Source organism: Anguilla anguilla, chromosome 19, assembly GCF_013347855.1.
Source record: "Anguilla anguilla isolate fAngAng1 chromosome 19, fAngAng1.pri, whole genome shotgun sequence".
NCBI classification, from domain to species: Eukaryota; Metazoa; Chordata; class Actinopteri; order Anguilliformes; family Anguillidae; genus Anguilla; species Anguilla anguilla.
Genome location: NC_049219.1, coordinates 15,478,668 through 15,494,749, shown reverse-complemented (window position 1 = coordinate 15,494,749; position 16,082 = coordinate 15,478,668). Strand labels below are relative to the sequence as shown.

Here is a 16,082-nt window from a genome sequence, read left to right as displayed (position 1 = left end):
CATACTTGTCTCAGCACTTCACTACATTTATATGCATGTGTAATCTTATTATACTGAAGACACTAGCGTAAAAACTGCAGTCTAATGAATGGAATTCCAAATATAGACCTTTTGTTTACTCAGTAGTTTTTGATCTGGTACTACCACCCTGTGGTATAAAACGGAAGTTTAGCGAAATCTTACACAAATGTTGAGAAAGAAGGTGCCCTTCCTTGTTTTGTTAAATGGCATGGTTTGGAATGTGTGTTGATGAATTTCTGTGCAAAAGCCAGAACATTAATATATGTATATATAGATAATAATCACTTTGACTTTTCACATTGTAGACTTGTCTATGATGCACGAGGCCTTGTTTGCAGAGTTCTGGGGTGGCTCAGAGGGTAAATGCGCTGGTATTTCCCAGCCTGAAAGTGTGGGTTCAATTCCCACTCAAGGAGTGTGATTAATCTCTGTCTCTCAATGTACTGATGGCCGAGCTAGACTGAGTGAGAGACAGGCAATAATCACCCAACTTGAGCACCAATGGCATCCATGGTTAGTGGATTGGGGGAATGCAAGTGCACTTACTCGCTGAGGTGCTTCAGAACTCTATGCTCAATGGTCTGTCAGTTGCAGATAATCATTTACCTCATGAAAGCAGTTAATCAAGGTTTTTTTTTTTTTTACCACCTGTAGCATTTGGCACCTAAGACTTCCAGGCTTCTAAGTGAAGCCTACTGTCTTAAAAATTAACAGGAAGAAACACTCCAGTACAGCAACGTTCTGAACCCTGGTTTCTCTGTCATATCATATGGTAAAAATATTGTTGAACAATAATCACAGTTTAGGGATTTAAAACAGTTTGCATATAGACAAATAGTATCAATGCTTATGAACTTCAAAACTTCTCCCACTGTTTTCTTGAGGTAACTGTGTATTCATGAGAAACAGGTCATTGAGTATAGAGTTCTGGAGCACCTCAGTGAGTAAGCGCACTAGCATTCCCCCAATCCACTAACCGTGGATGCCATTGGTGCTCAAGTTGGATGATTATTGCCTGTCTCTCACTCAATCCAGCTCGGCCATCAGTACGTTTAAGAGACAGAGATTAATCACACTCCTTGAGTGGGATTTGAACCCACACTTTCAGGCTGGGAAATACCAGCGCATTTACCCTCTGAGCCACCCCAGAACTCTGAAAGCAAGGCCTCGTGCATCATAGACAAGTCTACAATCAGAAAAGTCAAAGTGAGACACACCTGTAAGGCCTGCAAGGGGACTGAACCAAGATCTTTGTTGAGGAAGAAACCCTTGGACATTCTGTTCAACATAGAAACCAGGGTTCAGACATTGCTATACTGGAGTGTTTTTCTCCGTTAACTTTTAAGACTGTAGACTTAACTTTGAAGCCTGGAAAATTGGTTTTTGGTGCCAAATGCCACATATGGTAAAAAAAAAATCTTGTTTAACAATAATCACAGCATAGTGATTTAAAACAATTTGCATAAAGACAAACAGTATTGGTGGGTAGAGGTCCAAAATTTATCTATGAACATGAAAGCATTTCCAATTGCTTTCATGTGGAAAATGTTCATCCATGACAAACTGGTCATTGAGTATAGAGTTCTGGAGCACCTCAGTGAGTAAGTGCACTAGCATTCCCCCAATCCACTAACCGTGGATGCCATTGGTGCTCAAGTTGGGTGATTATTGTCTGTCTCTCACTCAATCCAGCTCGGCCATCAGTACATTTGAGAGACAGAGGTTAATCACACTCCTTGAGTGGGAATTGAACCCACACTTTCAGGCTGGGAAATACCAGCGCATTTACCCTCTGAGCCACCCCAGAACTCTGAAAGCAAGGTTTTGTGCATCATGGTTAAGTCTTCAATCTGAAAGGTTACTTACTTTCAGGGGGACTGAACCAAAATCTTCATTATCTTCATAGACGTACTTAGTGAAGACACATCACATAGTGTGCAAGGGTTTCTTCCTCAACAAAGATCTTGGTTCAGTCAATGATCTGAAATGCCAGAAGGAATTAAACAGTAATAGGTTTTGATTCATAACCAATGGGTTTTACACTGGAGTATGTAGCTCAGCATAGGGCCAACTTGTCCCCATGTAAAGACACTCACTTGTACATAATAAATATTCAAACTTGTGCATGTTACCCTTAATTTCTTACACTCTAAATATCTTTGTTAAACACATCATAGCTGTGTTCTTTCCTGATCAAGCAACTCTACTGATGTTTATTAATGTTCCACATTAAACATTTGTGAATAAACTATTATCTATAAATGTTTATGTTTTGCACAGAAATGCAGCAACAATCCATTTGAAAAAATGGAAAAAAGGAACAAACCTTCTCTGACAACAATTATATCTGACATTTAGCTGAACTTATATTTTAGACCACAAGATAGCAGTATAAGACCATAAATGACTAAGAAAATAACAAAAGGGCCTCTATTTGTGTATCTGGAGGGGGTGCTTGTGTACATGCTTGAGGAGGTGCTCCAGAACTCTAGGCTTAGTGTCTGGTCTGACATAGATTAACCTTAACCTCCTGAGAGCAGTCAGAAAAGTTTTAAAGTACATGGGTACAATTTGGACTCCAACGCACCTTTACCGAATTTTAGTGTTCCACTGTAACCAAACTGTTTTAAATCACCAAGCACCAAGTCATTATTAAACAAAATTATTAAACATCTGTGACATTCGGCGCCTAAAACAATTCCTGGCGTCGCAGTTAAATCTACAGTCAGAGAATACAAAGTGGCCATCAACAATCCATTTGAAAAATGGAAAAAAGGAACAAACCTTCTTTTTTAGCATTTATCTCTGAACTTCTTTTTTTGCACCACAAGATGGCAGTCTAAGACCATAAATGACTAAGAAAGAAAAAAACAAAGTCTTTTTTGGTTTTCAAACCCGGTCCTACAGACCACTGTGTATGCTGGTTTTCGTTCCAGCCACAATTGCAATCCCAGAATTAACAAGCTGTTCACTTTTCTTAATTAGACACTTTTCATGTTTTGAAGGATTATTTACCCTTTTTAACCATTTTATGTTAGAAATAGCTATGCGTGCCAAGAAGAATAGCAGTACCATATTCACATTATGCTATATTGCAAATGGTTACAAATGAAAGAATGAGGTTAATCAGTAGGCTCCTAATTAAGGAAGGTGTGGACACCTGGCCATTGAAACTAACCATTTGGTCAATAAAGAATTAAAAGACAACGCAAATGCTAACAAGTCAGGTTTAAGGAAAACAATTTTGAAAGTACTTAAACACTTGTTAAACAACCTTAATTAAGCAAGGGATTCTAATCAAAAAGGTCTGTTGTTGGTAATTTGATTTTTGCAGGTTTTGCCTGATTACGCTCAGAAGATCAGATTACATGTATGCGAAAATACAGTGCAGTGCTGAGAGAAGAGTGTAAAATAAACAGAAACACTGTTGAAGCAGGCTGAGTGACATGGGAAAATGAAATGAGATGATTGATCTGAACTGGTCCTCCATCCCTCCCTAACGAGTTCTCGTTGTGTTGCTATAGAGAAATCAAGCTGTTGTTTCCCCTTGGAAATTCTGCTAGTCAGCTAGTAAATGTTGTTCCTGTTAGCTTGACTGTTTGGTGCTCAATTCTAACGGAATCGTGTGTTTTGTTTAACTTTCTTTTCCCAATTAATTTCCCACTTGTATTTCTCTTTTCCCAATTAGTCTCGGGCTGAGAGAGTTCATTTATGTTAGACAAGTGAGTGCCTTCACAAGACAGGGTCATGCTAACGTACCTATCTTATCTCACTTTTAGACCAAGCCCAACATTTTTGTCTCACTTTGACTTTTCTGATTGTAGACTTAACTATGATTCACGAGGATGTGCTTTCAGAGTTCTGGGGTGGCTCAGAGGGTAAATGCGCTGGTATTTCCCAGCCTGAAAGTGTGGGTTCAATTCCCTCTCAAGGAGTGTGATTAATCTCTGTCTCTCAAACGTACCGATGGCCGAGCTGGATTGAGTGAGAGACAGACAATAATCACCGAACTTGAGCACCAATGGCATCCATGGTTAGTGGATTGGGGGAATGCTAGTGCACATACTCACTGAGGTGCTCCAGAACTCTATACTCAATGACCAGTTTGTCATAGATAAACATTTACTTCAGAAAAACAACTGGAAATTTTTTCAAATTCATCAGTACATATTGGACCTCTCCTACTCCAATACATGCAAACTTTTTTTAGATCACTATGCTGTGATTATCATTATACAAAAATATATTTTTTACCATCTTTGACATTTGGCAGCTAAAACCAATGTTACAGGCTTCGAAGTTAAGTCAACTGTCTGAAACATTCAAAGGGAAAACACTCCAGTACAGCAGGGCACTGATTTCTGGTCTCTCTGTTGAGAAGGTAATAAGCTTGTCATAGGCACTTAGTGGAGACATCATAAGGTGTCCAAGAAAAAAAGATGAACAAAGATCTTGGTTCAGTCCCCCTGCTGGCCTTACACTTGTCTCACTTTGACTTTTCTGATTGTAGACTTGCCTATGATGCACGAGGCCTTGCTTTCAGAGTTCTGGGGTGGCTCAGAGGGTAAATGCGCTGGTATTTCCCAGTCTGAAAGTGTGGGTTCAAATCCCACTCAAGGAGTGTGATTAATCTCTGTCTCTCAAACATACTGATGGCCGAGCTGGATTGAGTGAAAGACAGGCAATAATCACTGAACTTGAGCATCAATGGCATCCACGATTAGTGGATTGGGGAAATGCAAGTGCACTTACTCGTTGAGGTGCTCCAGAACTCTATGCTCAATGACCTGATTGTCCTGGTTAAACATTTTCCACATGAAAGCGATTGGAGAAGATTTCAAGTTCACAAGCATCGATGCTGTTTGTCTATATACAAGTTGTTTTAAATCACTATGCTGTGATTATTGTTAAACAAGATTTTTTTTTTACCATATGTGGTATTGGGCACCTAAAACCAATTTTCCTGGCTTCAAAGTTAAGTCTACAGTCTTAAAAGTTAATGGGGAAAAACATTCCAGTATAGTAATGTCTGAACCCTGGTTTCTCTGTTGAACAGGGTGTCAAAGGGTTTCTTCCTCAACAAAGATCTTGGTTCAGTCCCCTTGCAGGCCTGACAATTTGTCTTACTTCGACTTTTCTGATTGTAGACTTAACTATGATGCACGAGGCCTTGCTTTCAGAGTTCTGGAGTGGCTCAGAGGGTAAATGCGCTGGTATTTCCCAGCCTGAAAGTGTGGGTTCAATTCCCTCTCAAGGAATGTGATTAATCTCTGTCTCTCAAACGTACTGATGGCCGAGCTGCATTGAGTGAGAGACAGACAGTAATCACCCAGCTTGAGCACCAATGGCATCCACGGTTAGTGGATTGGGGGAATGCTAGTGCACGTACCTCCCTGATGTGCTCCAGAACTCTATGCTCAATGGTCTGGTTGTCACAGATGAACATTTACACTTTTGTCTCACTTTGACTTTGTCTTATGATAGACTTCGATGTCGGGCTGAAAGAGCTCATTTATGATGGACAACTGAGTGCCCTCAGACGTCAGGGTCATGCTATGTCACTTTTAGCCCGATGGCCTTTTATTTTTCCATTGTTTTCCTCCTTCTGCTATGTCAGATCAATGTGATTCAATGAGATTTACCAGCCTCGGGTGTGTTAGTCTACGATGGTTGAGATGCATTCTAACTGGTGAAGTAGCTCTTAGTGGTAAGCTGTTGCTTTGACAAGGAAGGGACCTGGGTTCAAGCCCTGTCTGTGTTGAACTGTGTTTCTCTTTTGACTTTTCTGAGCCTGGAGCAATTTTTTATGACACAGAATGGCAAATAATTCTGTTCTCTCACAAAGAACATGATTTTGAGGGCGACTGTGTTCCAGATGATACCGGAACAAGGTGGCAACCCCACTTACTCCGCAACTTCATGGTTATAATTCATATCCCCGTAGGCTACTGCCACTCACAAGCATATTCCCATTTTCAACACAGTGAGTAAACATGGTAGGCAGAATTTAATGCGCAAATTTCAGTACCAAAAAAAAAAAAAAAATTTAATCGCCTGATTCTCTGCACTGGCCTTCAGTCCCTCGCTTTTGTTAAGCGGCCTGTGCGGCGTGTTCCACAGTTCACTCTCTGGTCCATTCAAATGCAATACGCTTGCCGTATAATTAGCTTTGCCGTCGTTATGGTGTCAGGCGGTACCGCGCACACTCGTTGCTGTATGCATTTGCAATTGCGTCAGGGCCAGAGAGCGGTTAAACCCAACGTTCAATCACGAAACGCCGGTTCCTCTAGAGGAGCGCTGTTAGCCTGGCCTACCTCACTGTTGCTCATATAAACTATATGGATGCGCATAGGGTGTTTTACATTGCGGATCACGGTCTGCTAATTTGATGTAATGTTATCTGAGAGACTGAGTTAAAGCCATTTAGGATTTGAATGCAAACATTGAGAACCAGTGCTGTAATCAGGTTTTAATATGGTGGCGGTACTCCATCAAGCCACAATTTAATTGAATTAAATTCACCCGATAACGAATTGTCCCCATAACCGCACGCAACTCTAAAACAGTGCCATTAATAGCTATCGGGTCACAGATATGAAAGCAGGTCATCAATCAGAGTTGACCTACTTTAGCGCCCCCTGCTGGCTCAATCTGTATCTGCCTCAGTACCAGCCATCAGCCAGTGTGGAAATGCATTTGCTTCCATTCCATTTGCAAGGGAAGCATGAGTCAGGACTGTTGTTGGTCAGGCGAGGTGAGGTGGGGGGGGGGACTGCCAGAAAAGATCAGGGAGCGCCAAGAATGGCTGCAAGGATTAGTCTAGCTGATTTTGAATGCTTCAAGATGAAACCGAATGAGGGCATGTTTAGATTAATTGGATCAAATTTGGACTACGGCATCGAGAGGAAATGATTCACAAATCTTAAACAAGGACAGCCTTTAATCATTTTAAACATGGCACAGACAATGGGACTGCATTCCAAGGCGATACGACTGTCTCACTTGTCTTTTATGCTTGTGTTCTGTCTATAACTGTTTTCATTTTCACCCCCATATTCATCTGTTCTAGAGACTCACCAGAAAAGGAACCACTCGGTCTGAGCACAAGTCGATATAAACTATGGCTTTACGCGTCCGGCCCGGAGTCAAAGTCTATTTCAAGAGAAGCATTTTTTAGGACAGAAAAATGATGAATGTTTTGCAGAGTTCTGCGGTATTTCCACCTTCCACTGCTCTGACTTGTCTGTGACAGGTTCCCTTCGATACCATGAGGGATCCATTGCAACTTAACAAGGGCCATGCAAAGCATTTCTCATTAGCTAAACCAGCATTTAAGAGAAACCAAATGCGCACTTTACTCGAGAGGCCCATTAAATCTAATTTACGCCATGAAAAAAAAGAGTCACGGTATTTTCTGATTCGTGTTTATAGATGGACCCAATCAAGCATTACGACAGCATAAATACATTCATTTGTTAATAAAAACTATTAAAGCATGCAAACAGTTAGTATCATTGCCATAATGGGCATAGCAATGTCACATTGAGGCAAGTTCGGTTTCCAAAGTGCAACTTACAGTTACATGCCCTCAAAATTAAAAAAAAAAATGCAATATTGCAGTGATTCAGGGTGTGACAGTATTTTGCTGGGAAGTAATGTTGTGATTTTGTTTTTGTTTGTATTTGGGTCTGACCCATTTACTCACACACAGCTGGGGACAGCAGTGACCCCCCCAACCCGCTCCTACTCGCTTCCCCCCCCAAGACCACCACATGAACTGACCTTTCTGTTGAAGTGGCCACTGACGTCAGGCCCACCAGACAGCATGCAGGAGCCGCTGATCAAACACACACAAGATCAAACACTGTGTACAGTCTGGGGGCCGCTGACATTTATGGATGCTCTTAAAACCTGATTCGAATGCTACTACTTCATCCAACACCAACGACAAAGCCCCATTGGTGTAAAACTATAACGACAAGGAGCAGCTCAATAGCTTTGCTACAGCGTACAAACCCGACAACTGAAAAACCAGTCGATTTGTGACAATAACTTGTCATCTGTTTGCTTCAGTAAAACGGCCGCTGACAACATTTTGACGGGTAAAGAAAATCCTTTCCCACCCGTTCGCCCAATAAAATTCAGCCTTTCCAGCACGTTCACAGACAGTGCTGTATCTTCTCAGTCAGCTCAGTTCCTCGCCAATATTACCATCATCGACAAGGATGGAAACCCTGTTCCTTTTTTTTTTTTTGTTGTTGTTGAATGGTTTACTTCGTAAATGTCAGCCTCCGCACAGGGAGGGGGGTAAAACGCGCCGGAGGCCTTGCGAATTCTGCCAACGGCGTCAGCCCCCCTACCTCCGCAGAGTCTATTTCAGTGCTCCGTTCTGGCTCCGGGTGAGGCTGATTAATGCGGGGAAACGTGGGCGCCCGGGAATCAAGCGTCACGCCAACACCGCTGCGTTTCTCGAGGGCCCTTTTTTTCGCCAGAGTTTTGTGGCGCGTGGGTTTTCGCGAAAACGTCTAATTTTTTAGCAGCACCTTTGACCTCCGCCGACGAGTGGCCCGAGTCTCTTCGGCGGGGCGCTACGTTTGCCCGTGAAACGCGCTCCTCTCTCTCTCTCTCTCTCTCTCCGTCTTCGCGTAAACACGCGCCGCCGTTTCCAGCGAGGTGACTGTAGCGCAGCACGCGTCGGATGGAAATAGAAGCCTGGCATTTTGCTTAATGGATTCAGGCGTCTTTTTTCGAGTGGCTCTCTGCGTGAAAAGCAGAGGATGATGGGAAGAGGAGAGGAGAGCAGGGTTTCGGCATTTATTTCCCTGTTCTCTTTTTTCCATGGCAGAAAGAAACCTTTGTTCTGCTTGGTTGTCTTTTTCTCCGACCATTTGGGCAGCAGCAGGTTGACAAAAAGATATTCGTTTAACATGGTGGTGGAGCTGACAGGCTATACGCTGGATATATTAAGCACTCACAGATAAACATATCAGTTCAAAACAATGCGGGTACACTCAACAGCAAGATACAGAGGGGGTGAGGAAAAGAGAAAGCTGCGGGAAAACACTGTAATATGATCAAATATGTTATATATTAATTCATAAGGCAGAAAGTATGTTGCAACACATCACAAAATAAGGAAAAATGTACAAATTATTGCTGCTATTAGATACTGCTCTGATCGAGTAAAATCCATTTCTGTAAGCGTTCTGCACAAATGTGCAGTCTTGGCTGGACAAGCTTTCCAGGGAAATTGATGAAGGACAAATAAGATGGCCGAAGAATGTAATTAAACATTGCTGTTTGATTAGGAGCAGAGAGGCACTGGGAGTTACCCTCAAACGTATCCACTTTTATGTCACATTTCTATATTTTCTGGGTTTAGCTGGAGATGGGAACCAGAGCAAAGAAACGGTTCTTTGTGATTATAGGAAGTAGAAATGGAGCAGAAGGAATTGACCGCGAAATCGGGAACTGACCCCATTCTGAAAAAGGCAAATCTTCATTAGGGCGAAAAGCCTCAACTTCCTGGTCAGAGTAATGAAAATAAAAGGGCTGCCATTTCCTCTGGACATATACATGCTACATCTGGGTTGCCAGAGCTGTCTTTAAACCCCCCTCGCCCCCATACTTGAGTCAAAGAAAACCACTTCTTATGTTTCAGACATATATTACCCCAGTTCTGATATCTGCAGTATAATTCAAATCAAGTGGTGTGAAACTAAAATGCTGTTTGGAAAAATAAAATAAATATTATTTGTAATTTGTATTGATACACACTGAATCAAGATCACTGCAATTGCAACATTAATATTTATGACTCAAAAATTGGCCACAATTGATGAGAAAAGCATTTTCAGGGTCATTCACACCTGTGAGATAGAAATATAGTAAATGTATTGTTAGACATGAGATTCATCCCTTGGACACAAAATTCAGACGTACTGCACACAGAGGATCATTGTGTTGCTGTGGGCAACCACCCATGAGCAGCTTCTTATTGGACAGAGTACCAATTAATTTAATTAATTTCTTCCAATGAATTAATTCTCTTCAGTGCAACTCAAATTTACCCCAGAATAACTATCCAGCATCAGCTCCTGTCAACAGTCAACCTCAGACCTAGGACCTACAGAATTTATCAATAAATGTTACTTGAATAAAAAAACAACCTTCAGCAAGAAGACGATATTAAACGAAGGAGTGTAGGTCTCTAAGTGTTATGATCACTTATTAATCCAACATCTAATGCAGTTATAAATAAATAGTGCCATTGCATTGCGGGCAGAGCTTAGGTCAAGGGAGATAAAAGTTCAATAAAGAGATGAAGATAAAACAGAAGAAAATAGATCTTTTTTTTTTTGTCCTTGCTTACCACCGGGGTGGGGGGGGGGGGGGGGGGGTAGGTAGGAGGTATCAGCTGAGAGGGGGCTCTTTGCGGTCACAGGCATATAGACAGGACGCCCGAGGCCTAGGGGTCCTACCTCCTCCTGATGGAAAACAGGTCGTGTTTTCAAATAAAGGAGGACACTCCGTTCTTGCTGGTTTTTCCAGCCCCTTGCACACAAAGCAGGGGTGAAAACGGGGAGGAAGAGGGGGACTTATCTTTTTCTTTGCTGGTGAATTGACTTGCAGAAAAACCTGTTCTCAAACAAAGGCAGCGATCAACCATCCCAAGCACCGGATTATCTGTCAGATGCACAGGACAGTGGTTCTTGTAGTTCAGGAAGAGAACATGTGATCTTATGCATTAACATAGACTAGATGATTGCCTATAGATGGTGCCTTTAAATAACCTACTGTAGATTATTTTATTTTTTTTTTTGCATTTATATTGTGTCTTTGGACCTGATCTCTGTTCATGCGTCTTTCTCCCAAGAGACATTTTTTGTTGATTTGTTCTCTGTCCGGGAGCAAATCTAAGTTTAGACCAGCGGTTCACAATCCTGGTCTAGCAGCACCACAGAAGTTTGCTGGTGCTTTGCTTTGTTATCAAGTTAAACTCAGTCCAGGTCCAAGAAACTGGGTGAAGTGAAGTACCTGCGGAATCAATTACATTACTAGCTGAGTGCTGAGTAAAAACAACAAAAAAACAACAGACCCTGTAGCCCTCCAGGACTTTAAACCCTGTCTTAGACTGTAGGCATAATTACGAGCTTACTGACTCTGGACTGGAACAGTCTGTTCTCCCCATGGTTTTATGTTCCTGTGACTTAAAAGCCACATATTTAAAGCCAGAAATACGTCAAATATGCAAGCTAAAATAATTTACTTTAGTGGCAAAGTGAATGCAAGGGGTCTTAAAAGGTTAGAACAAAAAAACAAAGCATTCTGAGAATTAAAACGACTTGAAGGCCCAAAGTAATTCCGTTGTTCTTTTGAAACAGAAGTGGATGTTGTTCAAACAAATCAATAAAATGAATAGAGAACTACAAACTGCACGTATCATTGCACTCCTCGGCTTCAGGACACAATATTTCATTAGAAATCAGAGTCTTAAATATCAAAACAGGTACATATTTCAGGCAGGCTGTGAATGCAAGTGACCCAGAAACATCTGATCTGATGCGATTCTATTTCAATGAGCAAGAGAGGCTTTTTTGAAAATGCCAAAGCTTTGTGACGGGATTCGGTTAAATCCAGTTTGCCTCCACTTTAAATCCTTGTACGTCAAACTTCTCTGACACCAGCTATACACCAAGAGAGGTTTTCCCTTTCTTGTGCTGACACACCTGCGGTGCTATGTGCTGTGCGTGTTTTGGCAAGAAACTATACACATCACCAGCGAATATGTCCTTCCATTCTGCCAGTCAACATGGTTTATCTGCAAAGAACAGCTAAGTCCTCTTGCACCAATACATTTGAACCTGATTCATAAGCTATGGTCTGGGAAACAATGGGTGTCTATAAACTAAAGCTTTTTTAAAATTAATTCTACTGATAACCCAGCAAAAGCCAAATTGTAATGTGGTGGATATACAAATACAGCAGTAACAGCTCAAGAAATACATTAGATATCGGATTGTTCAATTATAAATGCCAAGCCTGCAGTTATACTCTGAAATGTAGGCTAGGTGATAAACACATTTTTTAAAAGCAGATGCAAACAGCCGCCCTTGTCTGGTCGTGGGCTATCAAACTGGTGCTGTTTTTTTCCAATAACAAACTAATAGTACCATCTTCCTGAAACATGAAGATCTGCCGTGACTCAGTCTGGCTCGGAGGGCACATCAATTCATTAAAACAGAACACGTTCTCACCTTCGCGGACGCATCTGGTGACGTATGCCTGCACCTGACCGAAAAGCTTTCGTCACTGTGACGATTTCAGCCAGACGCTCTCGAGTGGTAGCGCTCCAAGACGCAGCGCCACAGAAATTCAAGTGCACTTTTCCCTCTTCGCTCTTACCGTCTGTCAGCCAGAGCAGTGAACAGACGTGACTCAATAGGCATGCACCATTTAAAGAAGACCGTTAATCCCAGCCGTCTCTGTCAAAACCGTTTTGTTGCCAGATAGACAGGAGACAATACCACGGTCGACATCAATATTTTCAAACTATTTTTATTTTAGTTTTTTTGCTATAATGAACGACATCAAACTTGCAGTACTGGGGAGCGAGGGGGTCGGAAAATCAGGTAATGAAAACGTGTGATTTTATTTATTTGTTTGTTTATTTTTTACCATGAGCTGTAACTCTTACATGTTTTTCGAATTGACAAACGTTTAGGATATCCAGTGGAATCTAAATTGTTATCTCTGCTTTCTCCCAGCCCTCATCGTGCGATTCCTTACAAGGCGATTCATTGGGGAATATGCGTCATCCTCAGGTAAATTGTGTAATTTATTTTAATTAACACGAGGTCTGATATTAGACAAATGGGTTTTCATTAAGAAAACGAATAGCAGGGACTCTCTTTGCCCACTGACATGAAATGAGGAGTTTCATGCGAACTCATATGGAATGTGGTTTAAAGAAGGTGTAGTACAGAAGTCAGTTAATTATACGATTCTGCGTGGATAGTACTGTGCCATACTAAGCCATGTGTGCTTAAATCGCGTAAATTGTTGCCTCGGGTTAATTGCAATAGGTAGCCTATTAAACGTGCAAAACAACTCATTGCACAAGTCAACTCCTTGCATACGAAGCTTTACTGCAAAATAACGGCCACGGGCTAAGAAATTCTTGTTTTTATTACGGTACTCACCTACGACTTGAACACATATTTACGCACACGCGCGCGCGTAAACAGAGAGTGAGCTACGTTTTTTGTTATCAAGTCATATAATGTGATGTTTGCTTTAAATTATTAACGTGTGGATTTGTAACTGTTGACATATTAGCACGGCAGGGACAGGTAAAAAGCGCGCTCATACTAAAGGGGTCTGAGAACTGGAGGAGGATGACGTCTTTGGAAAGACACTGATGAAGTATGTGTTCTGTTCTCTGTTCTCTTCCTAGAGTGTATATACAGAAAGCGTCTGTCTATTGATGGAAGGCAGTTGAATCTCGAGCTTTACGATCCCTGCTCACAGGTACGTGGGGTTCAACGGAAGAAAAACATTCTGTTGATGGTTACAGCGTTGCAGCAAGAATAGGTCAGAACAGGCATGGACAACAGGTTGCCATGGTTTTTGTCATCAATATTTTTATATCCCTCTCACAAAAAGTAATGCCATGATCTGTGGTCAGTTCACTGGTAGCTATACACCAGGCAGCAGAATTGCTCTGTTTCGCTTATATTGTGGAGTATTATCTGCTAGCAGTGTGATTAATGCACTGTTATATAACAAGGGTCCTCCACTCACAAAAGCCCAAGACTAATTTAGAGTACATTCGTCATTGTCATTCATGAATATAAAATGTGCATTTTTCTGCATTATAATAGAGTTAATTGATCACAGACCACAGACTCACAATACCCAGCAAGTGAGTACCTTCTGTAACATGCAGAATATTGAGGCAATGCTGTCAGTACGTTTCTTACACTGAGTTTTATTGATAATCCTGCATCAGATGTGATTTTTCCCCCCCGATAATCCTGTTCTCGCATGCTTACGCACAGCCTTGTGAGGGGAAGTCCTCGCTGAACGAGCAGATGCACTGGGCGGACGGCTTCGTGGTCGTCTACGACATCAGCGACAGGTCGTCCTTCGTCGCCGCCAAAGCCATCGTGCACCTGATCCGGGAGCTCCACCTGGGAGTGACCAAAAGGTATTTATTTGCTCGATCCCATCACATCCCATCACACAACATCACATCCCATCACATCACATCTCATCACATCACATCTCATCACATCTCATCACATCACATCACATCACATCACATCACATCACACAGCATTTACATTGCATCCATTTATACAGCTGGACATATACTGCAGCAATGCAGGTTAAGTACCTTGCTCAAGGGTACAACATCACTAAAGTGCTGCATGTGGGTGCTAACCATAATGCAAATTGTGAATAAACATATAACCAGCACCATTCCTCACTTCCAAGCACCCTCACCCCCTAACAGGTGTATGTAGGTGGGAAAGCTATTTCTGATATCCCATTCACAGCCTGAGGCCCTGGCCTGTGGGAGGCGTAGGAGTTTTCTCCGAAAGTGGTCCAAACTCTCTGCGCGCTTCCAGTAAAAGGAAGTTTGAGGAGAGTGGGGGGGGGGGGACTTCTGAGTGGGAAACGAAATGGCACAGTGACTAGCGCCAACTGTTCTGAAATGAATCTTATGTCGGCAACCCTTTTTGAAAGTAATCTAATCGGCTCCTGGCATCTGACTTTGTGTGTGATGCCTTGCTTTCTACCCACCTGTCCTCAGCTGACCTACGTGATAAATAATATAAAATAATGAATATGTGCAGCTGCAGAACCGACCTTTCATGAGCATGTGCCGGGGAAGTACGTAACTGAGTGAATGACGAGCCGGTGTGTCGCCTGCCGTGTGTTGCCGTAGAGACATGGACTCCGTGGTGTTCCTGGTGGGCAACAAGCAGGACCTGTGCCACGTGCGGGAGGTCAGCCGGGAGGAGGGCCAGCGGCTGGCCGCCGAGGGCAAGTGCCAGTTCTACGAGCTGTCCGCCGCCGAGCACTACCAGGAGGTGGCGCTCATGTTCTCCAAGGTGGCGCGCAACGCCGGCCTGAGCGGCAAGGCCAAGGACCGCCGGCGGCCGAGCGGCTCCAAGTCCATGGCCAAGCTGATCAACAACGTCTTCGGCAAGAGGAGGAAGTCGGTGTAGAGCACATGCATACGCCCGCCTGCGTACACCAGCCTGTGTACGCTAGCCTGCGTACGGCAGCCTGTGTATGCCAGCCTCCGTATGCCCGCCTGCGTACACCCGCCTGTGTACACTAGCCTGCATACGCTAGCCTGTGTATGCCAGCCTGTGTACGCCAGCCTGTGTATACTAGCCTGCGTATGCTAGCCTGGGTACGGCAGCCTGTGTACACTAGCCTGCATATCCCCGCCTGCGTACGCCCGCCTGTGTACACTAGCCTGCGTACGGCAGCCTGTGTATGCCAGCCTCCGTATGCCCGCCTGCGTACGGCAGCCTGTGTACGCTAGCCTGCGTACGCTAGCCTGGGTACACCAGCCTGTGTATACTAGCCTGTGTACGCTAGCCTGCGTACGCTAGCCTGTGTATGCCAGCCTGCATATCCCCGCCTGCGTACGCCCGCCTGTGTACAGTGCTAGGACTGCCTGTGGCTGATTTCAGAGGTATCCTGAGTCACATCCTCCTGAGACTTCTACCGAATCAGTTAAATCATGTGACCGCTGCTACTTTCTTGTCGTGGCAGGCAGGAAATGCGTTTCTGTGTTAATGCGTAATCTTTTGACCTGTCCTAACGTAACTGTAATGTTGATTAGAGTATCAAACATACTGTGTTCATGCACTGTATGAATGCTGTTGAGTTGTGCAGTATGTAAACAGTATATGTATTAATATGGTTTGGTACTCTAGTTAAAGGTACAGCACCTGTTGGATATGAATGATTTCTTGAGCTGTGTGCCTGGGAGCACAAATCCTCTTAAAAATCTAGAAAAGGTTGACAGCTTCAAGAAG

The 16,082-nt window shown here is 42.9% G+C and overlaps 1 protein-coding gene across 1 annotated transcript; it reads left to right on the top strand.

The window, feature by feature from the left end:
- Positions 1-12,343: 12,343 nt before the first annotated feature.
- Positions 12,344-15,509, top strand: rergla (RERG/RAS-like a). Its single transcript, XM_035401416.1, has 5 exons — positions 12,344-12,653; positions 12,789-12,845; positions 13,478-13,551; positions 14,082-14,230; positions 14,975-15,509. The coding sequence occupies exons 1-5, from the start codon at positions 12,602-12,604 to the stop codon at positions 15,255-15,257; spliced, it is 615 nt and encodes a 204-aa protein (XP_035257307.1). The 5' UTR covers positions 12,344-12,601; the 3' UTR covers positions 15,258-15,509.
- Positions 15,510-16,082: the final 573 nt, after the last annotated feature.

What these genes read in the sequence shown, in the direction of transcription:
- rergla (XM_035401416.1), top strand. Translation starts at nt 12,602, where the DNA reads ATGAACGACATCAAACTTGCAGTACTGGGGAGCGAGGGGGTCGGAAAA. An exon ending in TTTACGATCCCTGCTCACAG is followed by an intron (nt 13,552 to 14,081) that starts GTACGTGGGGTT and finishes GCTTACGCACAG; the next exon opens with CCTTGTGAGGGGAAGTCCTC. An exon ending in CACCTGGGAGTGACCAAAAG is followed by an intron (nt 14,231 to 14,974) that starts GTATTTATTTGC and finishes GTGTTGCCGTAG; the next exon opens with AGACATGGACTCCGTGGTGT.